Source organism: Pteropus vampyrus, unplaced genomic scaffold, assembly GCF_000151845.1.
Source record: "Pteropus vampyrus isolate Shadow unplaced genomic scaffold, Pvam_2.0 Scaffold488, whole genome shotgun sequence".
In the NCBI taxonomy this organism is placed as follows: domain Eukaryota; kingdom Metazoa; phylum Chordata; class Mammalia; order Chiroptera; family Pteropodidae; genus Pteropus; species Pteropus vampyrus.
Window position 1 is genome coordinate 54,449 of NW_011889269.1, and position 21,813 is coordinate 76,261.

The 21,813-nt window shown below is 41.0% G+C and overlaps 2 protein-coding genes and 2 non-coding genes across 5 annotated transcripts; all 4 read left to right on the plus strand.

Moving 5' to 3' along the window:
* Positions 1–1,040: 1,040 nt before the first annotated feature.
* ANG (angiogenin) lies at positions 1,041–14,076 on the plus strand. Of its 2 annotated transcripts, XM_023524709.1 has the most exons (4): positions 1,041–1,748; positions 2,830–3,022; positions 7,524–7,607; positions 13,445–14,076. In XM_023524709.1, exons 2-4 carry the CDS (start codon positions 2,972–2,974, stop codon positions 13,901–13,903), a joined length of 594 nt encoding a protein of 197 aa, XP_023380477.1. In that variant the 5' UTR covers positions 1,041–1,748; positions 2,830–2,971; the 3' UTR covers positions 13,904–14,076. The 2 variants fall into 2 exon arrangements, with proteins under 2 accessions (XP_023380477.1, XP_011381019.1); XM_011382717.2 differs by lacking the exon at positions 2,830–3,022 and having other exon boundaries at positions 1,045–1,748.
* On the plus strand, positions 1,050–1,121 carry TRNAP-UGG. The gene has a single exon. It is a non-coding gene; the product is annotated as a tRNA-Pro (tRNA).
* On the plus strand, positions 3,892–4,010 carry LOC111732757. The gene has a single exon (XR_002777695.1). It is a non-coding gene; the product is annotated as a 5S ribosomal RNA (ribosomal RNA).
* Positions 14,077–20,799: 6,723 nt separating the features above from the next.
* Positions 20,800–21,260, plus strand: RNASE4 (ribonuclease A family member 4). The gene is given in 2 exon segments (XM_011382772.1): positions 20,800–21,114; positions 21,117–21,260. Coding segments are annotated over 2 exon segments (447 nt in total). The 5' UTR covers positions 20,800–20,811.
* Positions 21,261–21,813: the final 553 nt, after the last annotated feature.

Below are 21,813 nucleotides of genomic sequence, written 5' to 3' on the forward strand. Positions count from 1 at the left end.
GTTTCTTTCGTTCTTCAGCATTTGGAGTCCCTTTCTTCAGACCTTACTGCAGTCCTCCCAAAAAACTTAGCTTAGTCGCTGGAACTTGAACTTCGCGCATCTCATCTGGCTAATAACAGTGAGGAGTGACATATAACAACCAGCTGGAAAGTTTCTGATTTTCCTCTAAGATGTTCTTTCTTTTTGCTTCTGGTTGATCTTAGGTTGCTGCCTGAGGTCCAAAGGTCTGAGACCCAAGGCCACCCGCAGGTACACCTGCGGCCCTTGGGACTAATTTGCGGAACAAATCTCTTAACTGTGACCTTCAGCCTGAGTGTCTGACCCCATTCTATACACACATCCAAGTAGAAATAGGTCCTTTTAATTAACTTAGCTGCTAGTATATTTTTATAGTTCCATGAAAAGATTTTGAGCTGGAACAGGAATAAGGGACAGAATTTGAAGTGAACTGGAGAGAGAATTCCAGACCGAGGAAACAATTAAAGCAAAGATGGGGAGATGGAAAACTTGATGTTCATTCAGGGAAACAGCGAGGGGACTGGAACATCTCAACACGCGCATCCGACCGACTCTGGCTCCCCGTATTTTGATGCCCACAAGTCCTTGCCTAGGATTTAATGCTCCTGCGAGGTAGTAGCAGAGCGACAGATACAGTTCCCGTGTGTCTGTCCTGGAGCTCAGGACCGTACAGCCTTGGAACCGAGCCTCGCTTGGGCCCTCGGGCTCCAACCCAGTTCCCTCCAGACTCGAGCTCGTAGCTAAAGCCGTCTTGGGCGGGGCTCAGTGGAACTCAGAAAAGTGGCCTAAAGTCTGAAAAGCTGTGTCTCCTCAACCCATCTGGCATCTGAAAGAGTCCAGGACGTGGATCAGGGAGAATATGCTAGACTAGGGCCAGAATCAGATGTAAAACGATGAAAATGGGAGGGAAAACTAAGCGAAGCAAAAGGTAACTTTCACAACAAAGAACAAAACTCCGGAGTAGCCTGGCAGCCAAATACTGATGAGAAAAAAAAAACTCAGAGGAAACAGCGGCGCTTTGTATTCCCTATGGCTCGTTGGTCTAGGGGTATGATTCTCGCTTTGGGTGCGAGAGGTCCCGGGTTCAAATCCCGGACGAGCCCAAGCTTTTTAAATTTCCTCTCCCTACTTTGGAGAACTACTGAAAAACAGTTCTGTCCTGTACAAACTTTCTCGTGTTCCGCACTGTTCTGCAAAAGATACACTAAATGAACACGTGGCAGATGAGGCTGATGACCTGTGCGGGACGAAAATGCCTGGCTTCCTGGACTTCCCTGGAAGCAGAGCCTGCGTGGTGCCTGGCTCCTGGGAGCAGGGAAGGTTGTTTGCGTTCTGCTGCCCCTGCAGTCCGTGTTTTCGAGGACTTTACATCTCGGACTCAGACCTCCAGGCGCTCTCCCCGCCCAAGCAGGGAACCTCCCCACTGAGCCTGGGGCGGGGGCTGCTGTGGCGCCTCCTCCCAAGAAAAGTCCAGACGCGAGGGGCCTCCTTCGAGAAACAGAGCGCGGTCCCAACTACCAGGCGCTCGCCAGCCAACCTTCCTCACCTCGCTGCACCCCCATCCCATCCGTGTACACACACAAACGCTCGCTGACCCCACGCAGATCCAAAGCAGAAATCAAAACATACCAGTTCCTCATCGTCATAGAAAGGAGGAAGAAGCGGGTGAGAAATAAAAACGTCTCTTTTCACTGTCCTGCCCGTTTCTGCAGCTTTGTTTCTAGGCCCGGGTGAGTTCACACTTCTGCTCCTCCTTCTCCTCCCTGTCGGTAGCTTTGCCAGGGGCATTTTGGTCGGGAGAGCCCCTTAGCATAAGCCTTGTGGGGCTCCTCCGGGAGGAGTTTTGGGGACCGAACTGGAGGAACTGAGGCATGTGAAGGAAGGTAAAAGTGCAGTTCTTGTAGTTAGAAATTCTACGTTCCCACCCTATGAACAGAGGCGGCAATATGAATGCCTATTGCCTAGAACGTGGGCTTCAAGGAGACGACTGCGTTGGCGAAACCAAGGGCGGCCCGGGGAGGCCTGCACTTGATCAAACTAAGGATTCTTTGTTTGGCACCCAGGTTGATTACCAGATTTATGAAGCAAGCTTTACCTCGGTTTTTTTGCAAGCAAAACTGACATGGAGACTGGTGTTTTGGTTTTCTGTTTGCTCACCCTTGTCTCCTCACCCTTAGCCAACCCTCACTCACTGCTGTGAAATTCTTGGAGCCACTGTCGACAGCCTCTTCTTTAAGCTTTCTTACTGGAGCATTCTTCCTCAACTTTATTACTATGAGAAGCACATCAAATGATAACAGCACATGGACATAACAGGACATCTTTACTCAGGAAGGACAGTAAAAACAGTTTCAGCACCATTCTGGAGACTAGGGAAATCTCAAATGAGCCAAGACCTTCCCTCGGTGTCATCAAGAACCTTAAAATGAAGTCATAAATGTAATCACTAGAAACCCAAGTGACATAATTATCAAAACAGCACATGGCCAACTTCCCAGAAGCAGCCTCAGGTATTCAAAGAGCTACTTAACTACACAGCTACTAACTAGTTAGTCAGTGCAGAAAGATACTTTATTTCAAGGAACTTTTTTACAGATAAAGGGGGAGTAAAATATTTTTGGAATTTATGGAAATATTCAAAGTAGTTTTCCCTTAAACGGCAAATTAGCCTGGCACCTTTAGAAATTAGCCTTGGTTTCTTAGAAATTATTAGTATAAAGTATGAACTGTGTGGTGGTATATTGGAAAGCTTCTAGTCCTAAAAACACTAGACTTTCCATGGGCAATACACATTCTCTTTTTGTTCCTCAGTTTCCTCATCTGTAAAATGAGTTAACAGATGGACTTCGAGGTACCTCTCTTTTTCATTCTATGACTGCATGGGGTGGTCAGGTATTGTAAAAGAACTCTCATTAATAAAAGAAGAAGAAGAAAGCATGCCAGGAAAAGAGGAATGGCTCTGACTACTGTCGAAAGTGCAGATGCCAGGTTTGAGCAGGTGAAGGTAAGAGGCTTGTCAAGTTATTGTTGGAAGCATTTACCAGTATAATTCATAAAGTAGGTGGCTAAGAAAGTGGACCAAAGCAGGCCAGCGAAACCCCTCTTTAGGAGTTTTTATTATACTGTATTCGAACGAAGAGCAATCGCTGTAAATAGTTATTCACAGAATACCTTGAAATATCTGGGAAAGAGAGAATGGGCACAAAGCCCAGAGTTTGTTGAAAAGCAAAATGATTAATTTTATCTGTTTGGAAATATTGAGATGTCAGCAGATCTTTGTTCCCATTCTCCCTCTATCAATATTGTCTCTCCTTCCTGGAGATGGAGGCATGATCCTTCTTTTTTATATGAGCTTGATCCTCTTTTAACTATTCTTTTACTTAATAAGTTTCATGCTTATAGGCCTAAAATACGTAAGAGTTATAAAGGAAATTACAGATTAACCCCTTCCCTCCATCACCTAATTTTAAAATTAGCCTTAAGGACAGAATTAAACATGTACTTTGCATAAGGAAGGAAAGTATACCAACACTAGAATCCTTAGAAGAGAACCCATGCTTCTTGTGTTTATGTGCAGGGAATCTATTGGCTTGAAGAAGAGACAAAGAAAAACATTTCAGAAGAAGGGGACTAACTTTCAAGTTCAAGCTATCAGAACATTTTTTGAAATATGTTTTTCAATTGGCAGTTGCTTCACACCTATTAAAATCACTGACAAAAATATAATTTTCATTAATCATAGACTATAATTCCTTGTATTTTGAAACACAAATGAGTAAGCATTTAGATGCATTTTAATGAAATCATAAATTTTTCCCCTTAAGCCTGTTTCATGATAAACTCATTGTGCCAAGCTGAAAGTAAAAACAATTAGTCTACGTCCATGCCACCCTGAACAAGCCCGATCCTGTCCGATCTTGGAAGCTAAGCAGGGTAGGGCCTGGTTAGTACTTGGATGGGAGACCGCCTAGGAAGACCAGGTGCCGTAGGCATAAAAAATAAAAATAAAAAAATAAGGGATTGTAAGCTGACAAGGTCCTTGCTTTCTGTGAGGTCAACCAAGGGTTGCCTCCCCTAAAAAACAAAACAAAACAAAACAATTAGAATGAAAGTAAGTAGCCATTCACTATTCACCTGACTCTGCATTGTCAAAGTTGTAGGCAGATTGAGAATTCTCCCAAGGCTGTCCAATGAAATCCTAGAGGCAAAGATGGGATGCAGCTGTGTTCAGAAGCTGGTGACTGCTCCCCAGGACCACTTCATAACTCTAAAATCAAAGGCTGATCCTTTTGTGTGAATTGATGCTTGAACTGGTGTTTCAGGCCATGGGACTCTGTGTGTGTGTGTGTGTGTGTGTGTGTGTGTGTAATGTTGAGTGGGATACTTTATCTCTGCTTTTAGCTGATGTATCAGAGAAGGGTTGTGTTGATCAAATCATCCTGATCCCTGCAGGCTGTGCGAGTTGACTGCTGCTCCCTTCTTCTGCGACTGCTGAGGCAATCAGGGTGTTGCAGTGGCCCTGGCAGCTGTCTTCCCTAATAAATGACTGGTTGATAACTTTTTAGAACTCATTTCTTTAGTGTCTCTTTAAAAAGTGATATGTGATTAATTTAAAATAGGCACCACTCTCATATAGCTGGTCTGCCCACAAAAGGAAGGTAAGCATTTGGGCACTCTGCTAGATGCCAATAGAGGTCCCACTCTAAGGGCCCCATGTCCTGTTACTTCTCTTGCTCCTGAAAGACTTTGAACTTTGGTGTTTGGCAGAACAAATGGTTAGAGACGTGCCTGTCCCCTCCTTTCCAGAAACTTCAGTAACTGCGAGGCACCAGGTACAAAGAGAAAGGCAGTTTGTGGCAGTTTGCTTGGTCCTCTTCTCACTACCCCCAGCTTTTTTCCTTTTAGCTCAATATTTGGTTGGGGATGCAGGAAAGAAGGGAGAAGACAGAGGTAACAAGAAAAGCTCAGGCAGGACTGTGTCCCAACATAAGTGAAAAGCAGGTAAAGTTTGTCCTTTTTCAGGTTCTCCATGCTGCCCACTTTTCTTCTTCCTTAAATCCTGAGGCCCTTCCAGTTACCAAAAACTATTCTTACGATATGCTCTAGAGCGCATGCCCAAGAACGTGTAACTCATTGACGGCTATTCAAAGAATTAATCTCTCCTAGAGATTTTTGCATTGGAATGGGGACCAATACCTCAGAAATGAAGGTATTTCGATGGGCTCTCAGGATTTATCAGTAAGGTAGAAGCAGAGCTTTCCTGGAACCTTTGGAAGCCTTCTTGTTTTACCTGAGAATCAGGCCTGCCTTGTTTGGTAACTGCTACCAAACCCAGCTGTGTCAATGAACCTTCAGAGAAGCCGAGAGAGATTGCACGGTTGTGGTGTCCAAAGTGAGATCAGAGAGTGCATTCCTAGACCAGGAGGGATAACAAAAAGAACTTGGTGGCTTGGAGCCAGTCTCTGTTTTAGAAACTAAGATTGTAGAGATGAGTAAGATAATTATTCTTCTCTCAAAGGATTCTATCTAATGGAGAGTTTAGATAGAAAGGATTCTATCTAAAGGAGATTAATTAACCATTAAAGGAGTGATGATTATCAGTGTTTCAGCATGGTGGAGATAATCAGTTTTGCACTTGCTACAAGAAACAGAAGATCCAGTACTCAGGGTTAATCTCTTTGATGATTAGGATGAAAGGAAGGAGAAGCCCAGGAAATACAGCAAGAATATTTCTGAAGGTTAGTAGCTGGGAGATTGAGGTCAGGGGCAGGCTACTAATAGCTGTCATATTACCCTTTTTAGAAGTGCTTTCCTGGTTCTGTGAAATCTATGGAATAACCTACTTATTGGCATGGCATCCTTTCGTGAAACCAGATTATGTGTGTAAATAGAAAGTACAATGAAGAGCCTCCTGCTGGGAGATCCCATTTACTCTGGGCTTCTTCCAAGGCAGTTCTTGGAGTTGGCACATAGATCAGAAACAACATCTTCTGGATCTAGGTCATTGCATGTGAACAATGAAACCTTGGTCCTGTCGTGGGCAGTTGTAAGAACCACAGACATCAGAAAAAAAGCTGCTTTGGGACAAAGGGCCATGTTTATCAATATCAAACTTTGCTTCCCAGAACAAATCTCTAATCCTTTCCAGTGGCTTAATATTTGACCCAGTCATGCCCAGGGAAGTAGTGAATGACTGACTCTCCTTGTTTCTCTAAGAGCAGTGTGCTTCATTTTCACATCTCTGCCAGGATCGGGGATCTTTGGAATTAGTCTCCCCAGCCAGTTCATTTGATCACTCTAAATCAGAACCAGAGGGGCCTCTAGGTTCAGACAACTGGAACCCATCTCCAGGAACAAACAGCCAGAAGCTGCCTTCAGTCGGAAGGCAATTTCCAGATTTTTGTAAGATCCTTACCCCTGGGTAATCTATCATTCTGTTTATCTATATATACTATTTCTAGCCATCTGTCCATTTCAGTGAAACCATTTTCTTCCCCTTTAAAGCCTCCGGGTGCAAACTCATGAATTAAAGAGAAAAGGCATCAGATTCTAAAATTTAAAATGAAAACAGATTTCTTTGGAGATAGCCTATATGTGGATAAAGGGAAATTAGTGAGACTGGGAGCAAGTGGAGGTTTAGGAGAGATTCCTGAATTGTGATAAAATCTCCGAAGACCTGGGGAAGCCATTTGCTGAAGGGCATGTGAAGCCCCCTCCCCACCCCACTCCCATACAGGCATTTTGATAGAACAAGGAAAGAAACAGAAAGTATGCTTTTAGCTCTGTTTTCTTCCAAACTTCCCTACTAATTTTTTTCTCCTTAAAAAAGTTTGATTGCTCTTTGAGAGCAAAGTGGAACACATCCCAAGATCAAAAGAAGGTACATTGGCAGGTCAAATGGAAGAAAGAAGGAAAGGAGATAAATGGAGGAATATGCATTGGGTGTTATGCTTTCGCTTTGGAGGATATCACCCTAGTATATATAAAAGTGTGAAGCTACATTTATAGAAATTATAACCACAGTACTCATCATAGACTGTCAAGCTAACTCCCTGGTGTATAAAATTGGACGGATCTCTTGAATACAAAACATTACCGATGGAGACAAGAAGAGAATATTAATTCTCGTGAAGACTAAGGGATTGGTTTGAGACAGAGGATAAAGTTAGTCTGTGGAGAGTGCACTGTAAGCTGACAAGGTCCTTGCAGTCTACAAGGGCGGCCAAGGGTTGCCTTGCCTCGCCAAATTCTTTCTGAGAAGAAGGAAGTACAAATGAAGCCGTAGGCAGAAAAACAAGCTGAAGGTCATGACAGGATGTGGCTTTGGGAAAGCAGAAGAAAGTGTTGCTTTGCCTAAGGAAAACTGCTTATGCCAGCAATTGTATGTTCTTGTATAAAAGCAACTTGCAAAAATAAAACTACGCCACTGCTCCATCATCCTTGGACAGTGGACCTCCTAATCCCAACTTTCTGTCTTTTCTTAATCTCCCACCCTTACCACTCAGGTATTTCTCCCGAGCTGCGCTGGACACGGCAGGTGGCGCCTGAACAGGGACCTGAGTACGGGAAGACGGGAAGACGCGAAAGGGGTAAATGAGGAGACTCCCTTGGGGAAGTAGATATATAATCAGGAGTAAAACATGGGACAGCAGGAGTCAAAGGACCGATACATTTATGTACAAATGCTTAAGACTATGCTTAGAGCTAGAGGCCGTAAAGTGAAAGGAGAGCAATTAACTGAGTTTTTAAATTTTGTGCAAGAAACTTGTCCTTGCTTCCCAGAGGAAGGAACTGTAAATAGACCTGGGAGAGGACTGGGAAGCAATTACAAGGGCGCTATACCTCTGAAGGGCCCGATACGATCCCCATTACCACATTTTCTCTATGGTCTCTAATAAGGAATTGTCTTGATACCACCCAAGAGGATCAGAGACTCCTGGGGGCAGATGGTGAAGAGTTGTTTACTGCACTGCAAAGGACTTTGGAGGGGTATGAGGACCTTCATACTCCTCCACTGCCTTCTGCTCCTCCACCACCATTGCCTCCTGAGTATGAGCAAGAAATAGAGAGGGAGGCTCGCAGAGATCAGCAGGCTAGGGGAGGAGAGGACACTCAGGAATGTACTTTAACCCGCTGAGTTGGCACCCGCAGGGAAGTTACAAATACTGATGATGGGAAATATGAGTATGTGCATAATCTCTGATCTATATTTGTCTGTGTTATATGTAATATGGTGGTTCAGTTAAGAATTCTAATTACAATGGAAAGGAAAATGTATGTTTTGGGTAACAGAAGGTATAAAGTATAGAGATTTATTTTAAAGAAAATTAAAAGAAAGGTGTTTGTCTTAAAGTTTGTTATTTCTAAATGAGTGAAAAGAGAGAGGCAAACTGAAGGAATGAGGAAAGTAGTAGAAGGTTTGTGAAGAGAAATCCTGAGAGGAAATTTTACATGATTAAGCTAAAAAAGATTGGAAATTTAAGTGTCAAAAGTAAACTAATGCAAAATTAAAGCTGTATTTTAATGTTTCTTAGACTATTTCCATAACATCTCAGCTACTGATGTTATGGAAAAGTTTTCTGCTTAATCAAAGTAATTTCTGTGTTTTATGTTGCCTTAACCAGTTTTCTGAGGTTTTTAGAGAATATAATAACATTAGCCCAAAATCTGAAGGCCAGACACTCCTAGCCATACATTTCATGACTCGGTCTGTACCTAATATTCAAAGGAAGTTCCCAAAGTTGGGGCCTAAACTCCAACCCCGCAGGCTGCCTAGGTGCCAGTGGTCTTTAAGGTGTCCAATAATTGGAACTGGGCAGAGAAGGAAGCGAAGTACAAAAAGGGCGCACATTTTAGCTGCCATAATACAGGGACTATCGTGAGGTGACCCTAGGCAATAAAAACCTTGCAGGCCTGGAGGGCCTTGATCTTCGTTGACCATGAGTGGCATTGTCGGGACTGAGGCATAATCAATGTGCAAACTGCAGAAGGAAGGGCACTGGAAGGGCGAGTGTCCATCCAGCCCTGGACCTTATAAGCCCTCGCCTCACATAGCAAGACTCTCATGAAGGGGCTGCTCTCTCCTCCAACAACAGAGGCCCAAGCACTTGCAAACTCCAGTCCTGGAAAAATCCACCATGATCACAACAGTAGAACCTCAAGTCACCCTTGACATGGCAGGAAGGAAAAACTGAATTTTTTTCTAGATACTAGAGCTACCTACTCTGTCCTGACCCATCCCATAGGCATCTCTCTACAATGCTAACTGCACAGTGACAGGAATAAATAGCCCTCAAGGCAAACAAAAAGGGCCCTACCAAGTTTTGTTACATTTCCAACTACTGTCAACTTACAAGGAATCAACAATAGATACATTTATCTCAAATTAAACCAATTTCCTATGAGTCTTCACAGGTACACTGGCAGGTCAAAGGGAAGAAAGAAGGAAAGGAGATAAAGGGAGGAATATGCATTGGGTGTTATGCTTTCACTTTGGAAGATATCACCCTAGTATATATAAAAGTGTGAAACTACATTTATAGAAATTATAACCACAGTTACTCATCATAGACTGTCAAGCTAACTCCCTGGTGTGTAAAATTGGACAGATCTCTTGAATACAAAACACTGCCAGTGGAGACAAGAGAATATTAATTCTTGTGAAGACTAAGGGATCGATTTGAGGCAGAGGATAAAGTTAGTCTAAAGAACAGTTGGGACAAATTCCACTGATAAAATTCCACTAACTGACAGTTCTGTGCTTGGGTATGGCAAAATATGTGCGAATGAGTTTGACCACTAGGTGTGAGGCTGTGCACACTCGGCCTAGGCAGATTCGCTTCTTACCACAAGTAATCTATCTTGTACTTGTTTTCTTCCAATACCATTTTACCTCTTTTGGGAAATTAAGAATTGAATATATGAGCGAGGATGTTGTGAATGGGTGAGCAGATGTTAGATACTGGTGGTCACTGTATGTACTGGCTGGGATTTGGTTTCTGGATGTTTTAGGGAGTTGAGATTACAAAAAGCCTGGCAGTGTTTTGTATTCAAGAGATCCGACCAAAATTTAGCTGAGTTGTTACAGAATGAATGTGCAAATTCTGCAGATTAGAAACAAAGATTCTCCTTTACCTCTCCAGACTGGGATGTAAGGCCTTTAACCTCCAACCAGCAAGTGGCTTTGTAGGATGTGAAGCCCCTGTGTAGCGTCAGTCCAGTGCCTTAACTCGAGGTGTTCTGTGAACTTGGCTTGCACACTGAACCTTAAGGAATGATGCATCTCAGTGAGATTGGGCCACAGGTCATCCTATCATCTATTTCTTCCACCTGGTACTTTGTGCCACTGTCTACACTTATACAAACTTGCCTCTGTAACTCCACGGTCACTCTACTTTTGCTAAAGAAACTAGAATACATTCTCTTATGCTTAATGAGAACCACGGAATTTTCAGGCTTTAGAGTTAGCAACTTTCTCATTTTATAGATGAACAAATTTAGGCCTGAAAGGAAAATGAAGTCAATCATTAAAAAAAAAAAATTGTTGAGGGTCTACTATGAGGCAGGCACTGTGATTCAAGGTGTATAATATGGGCTCTGCCCTTCTGTAGCTTGTACACCAGTAAGAAACAGGTAATTGTTAGTCCAAGAGTACGTAAATAAAAGCTTGGAGATGGAACCCATGAAAACTAACAAAAGGTATATCTTTATTTTGCTATATCCTTGTGGGCACATCTAGAGCTTTGTGACTTTTGCTTTGACACATATCCAGTGGGGTGGCCTTGGTCTTCATATCTAAAGCATGAAGTATTTGAACAGATTTTAGACAGGCCTGCCAGCTCAGATTCCCTTCTGTGAACAACAATATCCTCACAACCTGTATAGCATTGGTACCTCCTACAAGGACCCAGTGTCTCCACCACAGCACAGAAGACATTGGCAACATTTCTATCCACCACTGCCACCTAATGACTCTTTTGGGTGCTACCAGCTCTGGTTCTACTTCCTGATTTTAAACTGTGAGATTCAGGCTCCAGGCAGAGAGGTATTGACTGTGACCTCTAGGGTCCTGTTCTATCTTGGAAGCCTGTCTGATTCAACAATTACCTTTGATGTTAGAAGGCAATATTTTATCCACTAAAGAACAAGAGACCTAATTGAATCCAAATCAATAAGATTCTGATAAGGTCTTTCCAAAAACCGGAAAGAGAAAACACATTCAGAAGACTAAAAAGCACAATGTAAATGTAAAAAGCTTGGCAAATGGGGAGCGTGGCAGGCCAACAGCTGTGCTGAAGCAGTTGCCATGTATGAATATTGGTTATTCTTTTAATGATGGCTCTCCCCTCTGTAATCATGTACCACTTTCTTGCTAAACTCCCAAGACCACGTTTTCATTTCATTCTATTACAAATTACAATCTATGCTTAATGGAAACTTTTTCAGCTGTTATTTATTTCAGTATTGTGGAATGACCCCAAATTTTCTTCATATGTAATTTGGTATTCTTCAGCAGTGTGCCAAATTTGTCTATAGTTATCATGAAACAGACAAAGTGGATCATTGTCAAACGCTGATTGGAAGGAGAGCTCACTTTGCTCATTCTGTCACGTAACCATCAGAACCCTGGATTCCCTTCTCTTTCTAGGGTCGCAGAGCTGTTTAGTAACCCTACAGGCTTAGTGCTTGGACCTGTGGCATCTTTTTAAGGGCTATAAAAAATTTGACATGAAAATACTGTTTATTGACATACAAGAAAAGCACAAAATAAAATTTAATAATGTCTATGAAAGTGTACCATCTGTTTTTAAATTTAGGATTTATATGAATTATATTACATTTAAGAATAATTTGGGTCAGATTTTCCTTTCATTGTAAAAATTTCTCAGTATGGATGATGATTGCCAAGAAATCATAGCCAATCATAAAGTAAATGAGTTACTCATAGACGATTTGAAAAACAAAATTCTAAAAATCAGTTTCAAAGTTATAATGAAAACTTATTTTTATTATTGGATGTGGGGACATTTACATACATTTGATATAATTTTGGATCAGATTATGTTGATCTTTATAGGCTCTGAATATTCTTCAAAATTGTCTCCAAAGAACTAAAAGCATAGTCAGAAACTACCTGTTGCAAACACCAAATATTTTTCAATTCTCAAATCTTCAAATTTCTTAAGAAATAAATCTTAAAAGTTCATAAGAAATTTGTTTTCTATTTTGTTATAATCTATATTTGTTTAATTCTATTTTGAATTATCTGTCATTGAGTTAAAATCATGTTCCAAGAAGAAGCACCGTATTGACATTATGGGTGTGTGACATTATGGGATGTGTGTGTTCTGCCATTTGAGACTGATAGCACTTGAGAAATGATGGCGGCAGTCCTCTTCTGTTTTTTCTTCTTCTTTTGAGGACGATATTAAGAAATTATGATAGCAAATTGTAAGGCCTTTGATTTGATGGAAAGGTCTAAGGAGTTTGGGGGCGGGGATTCACCATATTTTCACATCATTTGCCTGTCGTGTAACAGTCTATGTACATTTGCAGGGGAAATAGAAAATACTCTCAGAATAATCTACGTTGTTCTCATTGCAAGAAGTTTCTAAGAATAAGCTCGAATTCCTCTTCCTCCAGTCCTCTGTAAAAGTAGACCCCAGACCCACTTCCAAAAGTACATGAGCATTCCATGCTCCTGTTTTGTTTATATATATATATATATATGTTTGTGTGTGTGTGTGTGTGTGTGTGTGTATAATATTTCTACCCTTGGCCATGAACCACCTATGTCTTGGGAAATTAGGTCTGTCTCCCTTCACCTCAGGGTAAAACTCTCAGTTGCTCTCTTCTCACAGCCAGCTGACTTACTGACTTTAACAGTCCTCTGATTGACACTTCCCTGGGCTCAGGGTTCCCTAAAAGTTCTTCTTTTTCATAGCTCTCACCTACTATCTTACTGTCTCATTTCAGTCAACTGGAGTTCCCATCCCTTCCCCATAGATGCTACATCTTTCTGTAGGGAGGCATTTGGTATGTCTTAATGGTCTGTGTGTTCCAGGACCTACCGCAGTGCCTTGTTGTACCCAGTAGGGGCTTATGTAATGTTTGTTATTAAATTAATTGATAAATGAATTAAAGAGTGTGAATGGATTCTGTAATGCCGTGACTGATAGAAAGGTAAGTACTCAGTGATCCTTAAAGGATAGGAAAAAATGGTTGGAGCTAGAAGTCGTGTTCAGGAAATTTATGTTAACTTTCTAAAAGGAATGGATTGACAAGAAATTTGAGATTAATGGGGAAGAGAAAAAATATATGTAATTAGGTAATCGAAGATAGCTGGCTCATGATGCCCTGTCAGAGAGAAAAATTCCTGTCCTTTTTGCCTAATTTGCCCTACCACACCTCCTTTTGCCTTTGGCAGGAGCCTTTGTTGGAAGAGATGGTGATGGGCCTAGGACCCCTATTATTGGTCTTCATGATGGGTCTGGGTCTAACCCTGCCCACCCTGGCTCAAAATAACTACAGGTACGAACTCTTCCTGACCCAGCACTGTGATGCCAATCCAAGTGGCCGAGATAAGAAATACTGTGAAAGCATGATGGCGAAACGAGGCATGACTACACCCTGCAAAGATCGCAACACCTTTATTCATGCCAGCAAAAAAGAAATTAAGGCTGTCTGTGAAGATAAGAATGGAACACCTTACAATGGAGGACTCAGGAAAAGCAAGACTCCCTTCCAGGTCACCATTTGCAAGCATACGGGAGGATCCCCCCGGCCTCCCTGCTATTACAAAGCCACATCAGGGTCCAGAGACATTGTTATTGCCTGTGAAAATGGCTTGCCTGTCCACTTTGATGAGTCCTTCTACCGTCCATAACTAGCAGGCCACTGGCCCAGAGTGGCTTTGCACTCTTTTCCTTGCATTTCCCCCTGCATACTCCAGAAGAGTGATGGCGACATTCATTGCCAAGGGCACAGAAAATGAGCTGCCTGGATCTTTTGTTTTCTGTTTTACAATATGTTTAATAAATAAAAATGCCTCTGAAATTAGTAAGCATCAAAGTCTTCTCAGCGATTCTTGGCCTGTTGATTTTTCTCCATTTTCTCTACTCAGTGGATTCAATCCTCAGTGAGACGATTGGATGGAATAAAAATGACTTTTCCGGTATCAGTTAGTCCCTTCTCAGTCAGTAGGGAGGTGGACTTTACCTTTCTGTGAAGGAATGTTAAATTCATCTTACAGAGAGCTGGGAAAATTTTAGGGCTCATGGCTGCTATGCAGAATTTTGGGGAGGAGCAAATTGTTTTTGCTGTCAAATAAGCCAGTATTACTTTTACGACAAATGTTCAACCTTGAGAAAAGTTTAGGACTAAATACCAACAGATTAATTGACCTTCCTCTCTCTCTCTCTCTCTCTCTCTCTCTCTCTCTCTCTCTCTCTCTCTCTCACCCGCACACACACACACACACACACACACACACAGTCCTGCATGAATACCAAAATTCATTTCTGGTAACCACCTCTTGTCTTAAGCAGGAGGTAATATTGATGTTGTGTTAAATGGAACGCTCCCAGGATATTCTCATGGTTATTTCATATAAAAACCAAAAAATTTGATTACACTATTTTCTCTTTAATCTTCTACTTTATCAACTGTTATCTGGCTACTGTGAGGTCTTAGGGAATTCACAGAAAGAGTCCAAGCTTATCCCTTATTCTTCTTCAACTAGATTTGTTTTCAAGTAAACACAAACTTAGGTAAACAGACACTTTTTTGGTAAAATATACTAATCAATTCACAGATTTAGTGGTTAACTTCCTGTTACCTAGTTTCTATCAACAGGTGCCTGGATATTTTATTTAGAAAGTAGTTCTCAATAAATTACAGATATACTTACAGAAACATAAAGTGGTGTCTAAATAACAAAAAAATAAATTACATTTATAAAGCATTGGTTTTGCTGTCTTTGAATAGATGACGATAGTGGTCACAGTATTCCCAATGGTGGCCTCTCCTGCTGCCTACATTGCCCTAAAATGGCTCAAAAGCCACGATTCCTCAATACTCAAGTTATAGATCAGTGTCCAGGTGCCACCAGGTGCCAGGAAGAGCCTGGCCTCACTGAAAAAAATTTAAATTTATGGAGGAAGGGATGGAAAAGTAGGTTAACTGGTGCACACACAGCACACGAATCTCTCCACCTTGAGTTAATCTATTTCAAAACTGAAATCACTGTCATTTCCTAAGAAAGTTGGGAGAACAGTTTTCCAGACCTCTCTTGCTAGAAAATTTGCCTTACCGTAAAATCTCAAAAGCCTTTAGGAAGTGAGAAAGGTCTGGTTTTTGTTTGTTTGTTTGTTTGTTTGTTTGTTTGTTTGTTAGAATATTTGGACCCTTTTCTCAAGTTATCTGACCAGTACCAACTCCTTGATTTGAGGAAAGGTGACTTCCATAGAGATCATTGCTCCACTCAAGGCTGTGATGGGGAAGGTCAAAGGCATGGGCCATTATTATACTGAGTATGCGATAGCTGTGAAAACTCATGGCCTCTCCCAACATCTGCTTAGATACTATCGTTACATGCCTTACTCTGGTGTCAGGGCAAATGACTCTGCTAGAGAATCACATGGCAATGAGATGAGGGTGCTTCCTGACCTGATGAAAGAGGCAGCAGCTGGGTAGCTGATCTTAGTACTTTTTGCTCTGGGTCTCTTGTTCTCTCACAACCAAAAGCTGTTTAGAATGAAATGTCAAATGGCAGGCACATTAGTCTTTATCTCAAGCAAATCATTTGAGGAATAGAATTAAAGTCCTGGTCAGCTGTACTTTGTTTTTGAAGAAAAACCTTAAAATGTCTAGTCCTTCAAAGAATGGTGACATTGAAGGAAGACAATTCCATGCAATGTGGAGGGGAAATTTTTCTCTAGGAACACAGAATAAATTCTAGTGGCTAAAATAGTTCAGCTTAAAAAAACAACCTTTTAATTTGGAGGGAATACAGGTCTCTACAAAATGGAGGGGAAGGGTCAATAATACATAAAACTTAGTATAGTTATTCATTATTTTATCCAGATTGAAGGAAGCAAAGGAAACCAAGAAAAATGGAAATTGTAAAAATGATAATTGCCAACATTTACTAAGAGTTTACCATGTGCTAGGCATTGCGATAGCACTTAACTTGGACACAAAGAAACAGGATGAGAAAAAGTAGAATCGCGCAAAATTAGAGGTGCAAGATTAACCATGAAAGATTAGGTTTGAAGAAAACAGCTCAAAGTACATTGTTGTGATGAAGCTATTTCCCAAGTGCTAATTATACCTTCGGAATTTGTATTCATTTGTCTTGGGGTGAGGAGTAAATCAAGTATCATTTCTTACTGCTATTCTTCCTACAACCCATTTGCTTCTCTCTCTTCCTAATTCCATATCTCATATCTACAACTACTGACACTGGAATGTAATATGGAGCTTTCTATCTTTCTGTGCACAGGCAAAAGTCTGTGAATATAGGAAGTAGCATTCAAAAGAATGAAGTTATGTTTGATACTTATATGCAGGTCTCTCATAAGCTGTGTCAGTCACTCGGTGTGATCTACCATTATGAAGCAAAATCTTTGAAAATAAAGGACATTGGTACCCATATACACCAAATTAGGTCAGCTGGGGCCAACCTTTGGATTGCACATGTAGAAATGAGCCTATCTGACTCTCAAAAAAATTTTCCTTTTTATTTTGGATTGATCACTTCCTTTTAAATCAGAGACAATTTTTCTTTGCGCTAATGAGTCAGCCCTGCCTCATTGCCAGGGTCAAGTAGATTCAGTTCATGAATTCATACCAATTCCAGGAATGACAGCCAGATGGCAGCATCTGGCTAGTTAGTGTTGGTGAGTGATTCTCACCGTGTTCTACCCCAATTAAACTATTACTAGAAAGAAGCAACTCTGAAAACAGAGGTCTTTAATATGCTGGAAATTTGGGGAGTGAAATAAGTAGGTCATTGAGGAAAGAGCACATATTTTAGAGTCAGATAGGTCTGGGTTCATTTCTTTACTCAGCCAGCAAAATCAATGCTCTGAAATTACATGGTAATGCTTTCTTTGTTGTAGCTCGGGAGGTTTGTATTTGTTTATTTTGTAACTCTGTACAACATATGTTTATTTTCCACTGCCAAAAGTGCCAACAAAATGATTCTGCAACTAGAGAAGACAACCACCATCAGATATTGACAAGACAGAGGAGCATCAAGAATAGATGCATGATGGAGAGGGGAAAAAACGGCATAGATAATAGAGGCTCTGCTCATCTCTCTGGCAAACAAATCAAAGTTGTGACAGAAACAAGAAGCAGCAGCAAGGGAAAATTGCATGGGATCTAGATGAACAAGCCATACAATTAGGGAGAAGTCAAAGAAAGCACCCTGCAACAAGAAAAGGTAGGACAGGGCAAGGACATGGGACTGCCGGGTCTCCAGCGGCTGAGTGAGACGGAAGCTGCGGTAGAAGCCTCTTAAAGGGGCCGCATCTGCCAGTGGATTTTCGCGGTGATGGACCTGCTTGCTCTGAGCATCAGTGCCAATTCTGCTTTGCACAGGGGGCACCGGGGATTTACAGAGAGACATTGTTGGAGTGAGGGCTGAGGTGAGACTTGCTCTGTATAGAAGTACCGGTGGTATCCATTGTTCCCTGTTGAGCCCTCCCCCATACCAACATGCCAGACTCAGCACCTAGCCCTGTCATCATCAAATTGGATAACAGAGGTCGCTCCGCCCAGAAGATTCCCTGAAACCCCGCCTCCCCCAACTCAGGGCCCCCACCCAAGCCACATCCAGGTATAGCCTCAGCGAGACAGGTGCTCCTTGCTGAGCAGCGCCTAGACTCTCACTGGAGACAGCTGGCCTCGGTTTCTGCTGTGGCCTTTTGAGGCAACTATAAGCACAGCATCTGTGGATTGCTTGCTGAATCTGAACAGGTGGCCCCAGAGGGGTAGAGACTTGAGCTAAGTTTGGCCTGCAGCTGAACCCCTCTCAGGACTGTGCCACTAGACACCTACTTCACAAATCCACACTAATAAGATCGGGAGACTTAGGAGCTTTGTTTAGTACATAGAAACAGACACAGAAAGGTAGCCAAAAAGGGAAAACAAAGAAGCAGAAACCATATGAGAAAACAGAACAGAGATCCAGAAATAATGGAGTCAAGCAATCTAACTGATGTAGAGTTCAAAATACTGATTATAAAGGTGCACAGTGAACTTATAGGAAGTGTAGATTAATTCAGTGAGAACTTCAAGAAAGAAATAAAAAACACAAAAATGGAAATGGAAATTATAAAAAGGAACCAGTCAGAAATGAAGAACACATTATCTGAGATGCGAAGTATATTAAATGGAATAAATGAAATGAATAAAGAAATGGATCAAATGCCCTATATAGAGGATGGGAAAGCCAAGGACACACAATCAGAATGACAAGAGATAAGATACCAAGACTTAAGGAGCACATGGGACACTATTAAAGGTAAAAATATCCGTCTCATAGGGGTACCTGAAGGAAAACAAGATGTTAAAGAGATATTTGAAGAAATAATGATGGAAAACCCTAACCTGGTGAAGGAAATGGACATAAAACCCCAGGAAGCTCAAAGATTTCCAAAAATCAGGGATTCAAAGAGGCCCACACCAAGACTCATCATAATTAAAATGCCAAAGTTTAAATACAAAGAAAGAATATTAAAAGCAGCAATAGAAAAACATGATTACTTATAAGGGAACACCCAGAAGACTGGCAGCTGATTTCTCAAAAGAAACTATGCAGGACAGAAGGGCTTAGCAAAAAATATTTGACAGGATGAAAATCCAGGATACTTTATCCAACAAAGCTATCATTTAGAGTTAAAGGACAGATAAAGAGCTTCCTAGACAAAAATAAGCTAAAGGAATTTATCACTACCAACCCAGTATTACAGGAAATGTTGGAGGGACTTCTTTAAGAAGAAAAAATACAAAAGACTCACTTCAAATTAAAAGACACACAGACTAAAAGGAAAGGGATGGAAAAAGATATTGGTTTGATGGACCTAGAAGGTATTTAAATCAGACAGAAAGATAAACACTATATGATTTCACTTATATGCAGAATCTAAGGAATAAAAAGAACAAACTGATCAAAAACAAACACATATATAGTGGACAATTTGGTGACGGACAGAGAAGAGGGGTTTGGGGTCTGGGAGAATGGCGTGAAGGGTTAAAGAAGTACAAATTAGTAGTTGATACAAGATCATGGGGATGGGGAGCATGGCATAGAGAATGCAGTTAGCATTAATACATTGGCTAGGTAGTGGGTCAGGGGAGGGAGGGAGCAATTGGGATCGTTTTACAAACTATATAGATGTCTAACCAATGTACTGTATACTTGAAACTAATTAAAATAAATAATTTTTTTTTTAAAAGAATATATGCATGAGAATGGAATGTATCACCAGGGCCTAGTTTTTTAGTTTTTTGTGCATAGAAACAGCAAGGAGAAGGGCGCCATGCAAGTCCTCTTTTGTGGTGATTGTGCTGTTTAGATTTATATTTGAAATGTTTTTTAGCTTTTCTTATCAGTCAGTTCCACAAGCCTGGAAAACACTTTCATTCTCTATACCCACTTCGTTTTATTTGTTCATTAGCTCGCTCATTTTATTTATTAGTTCATTCAACCAATATTTACTCTCTTGAAAGCACTGTGGCTAGATAATCTGTTTTTGACCTTTTTTTAATAGTATTAACAAGATTTCCAAAAGGGCCTGATTCTAATACCATTAGAAGAATAGCCACATGTGTGAAAAAGGTGAAGGAATTAAGAAATACAAATTGAATGGGCCAGGAGCTTAGTGTCGTGAACTGTTTTAAAAATAAAATATCTTAAAATTAAAAGAAAAAAAGAAATACAAATTGCCAGTTATAGAAATAGTCACAGGGATGTAAAATTACAGCATAGGGAATATACTCAATAATATCGTAATAACTATGTACGGTGCCAGATGAGTACTAGACTTATTGGGGTGATCACTTCATAAGGTACCTAAAAGTCTAATCACTATTTTGTATACCTGAAATTGATACAATATTATATGTCAACTATAATTGAAGAAAATTTTTTTTCAAATTTAAAAAAATTTAATAACCAAAAAAAAAATTTAAATAAAAAAAAGACACGTTGAGCGGAAAGGCTAAACCTAAACGTTACTCTATGCTTTTTTATGCACATTCCTCAATTCCCAGATGTCAGGAATAAAAATCAGTTCATAAATTTTCTTCGAGATATCTTGAGTCTATCCAAACTCTTGGGAATCAGAGCCTTCAGGGAGCCAAACAATCTAAAGAGCATATGACTAGAGAATTCCCTCAAGAGACAGACGTTTCCAGCTTTATTTAGATCGGCCTTTTCTCCCTTTTCACACCCCGACCATCCAGGCCAAATGTACTCCCACAGCCACCCAGTCAGTCTCTACCCTGAGTCATTGTACTGGCTACAGCAACTTCTCTATACAAGAGAAAGGCTCTTGCTTTCAGAGAAGATTGTGTTTAAAAACTGTTCACTCTTGGGGAAGCAGTGTCGAGAGAATTTGTGAGCAGAGAAGAGTAGGGAGATGGTACATATAACAAGGAAAAACGAGGACACTATAGAGTCGAGGAAGTATTAGCTTGCCATTCTGAACACCTCTCTCTGGTGCCCAATTGTTACCTTCCTTTTTCCTGCCCCTTTGTTTCTCTCTAGGCACCTCCAAGGTAGTGATGGCTCTCCAGAGGATCCTTTCATTGCTTCTGCTCTTGTTGCTGACCCTCCTGGGGCTGGGGCTGCTGCAGCCCTCCTATGGCCAGGATCACATGTACCAACGATTCTTGCGGCAACATGTGGACTCTAAGGTGACAAATCGCAATGAAAGCTACTGCAACTTGTTGATGCAAAGACGGAAGATGACTTCGCGTTATTGCAAGTACTTCAACACCTTCATCCATGAGGACATCTGGAAAATTATTAATATCTGCAGCACCACCAATATCCAGTGCAGGACTGGTGAGATGAACTGCCATGAGAGTGGAGTGTAGTGAATGCCACAGACTGCAGGCTGATAGCAGGTTCCAAGGCCCCCAAGTGCAGATATCGGGCCATGACTGGTACTAGACAGGTTGTCATTGCCCCTGACGGTAATCCGGCGCTGCCTATGCACTTTGCCAGATAGATGCCACCCTGCAAGGGTTATGGCCCCATGGTCGGCCTTTAACTTACTGCTTGAATAACAATGACTAATGAATGCATTTGAGCAGTACCAGGTTGTCTCCTCTGCTTATTTTTTTTCTCCTCTATATAACCCATTTCATTTTCTGTAATAAACTTTTCTGTAAATTCTTCTGCTTCCTTTTATATTACTGGTCAGCTTACTTCCCTCAGATTCTCACCTCTGCAATTTAGTCATTTTACATATATATAGCATTATATATATATATGTGTGTGTGCGTATATATATGCATATATATATATATAGCATTTCAAGCATTTCAAAATTCTTTCATCTCAGTTATTTCATTTTACTACTACAGCACCCTTGTGATACTGATGTTGTTATACATAGGAGCCCAAAGTTAAGGGATTTGCTGAAGACCATGAAGTTAGTGGAGAAGCTGAGACAAAAATCCACTTTAACTGGCTATTAATTCAAGGCTTTTTCTATTTCATCACAAGGAGTGTTTTAAAAGGATCTGCTTTTTGTTATTCCCAAAGGTCAGCTGTTGGGG

Excerpts from the sequence above, each read along its gene's own strand:
- ANG (XM_023524709.1), top strand. The coding sequence starts at position 2,972 with ATGGCTCTGACTACTGTCGAAAGTGCAGATGCCAGGTTTGAGCAGGTG. Across the intron at positions 3,023-7,523 it reads CCAGGTTTGAGCAGGTGAAG|GTATTTCTCCCGAGCTGCGC; the intron begins GTAAGAGGCTTG and ends CTTACCACTCAG. Across the intron at positions 7,608-13,444 it reads GACGGGAAGACGCGAAAGGG|GAGCCTTTGTTGGAAGAGAT; the intron begins GTAAATGAGGAG and ends TGCCTTTGGCAG.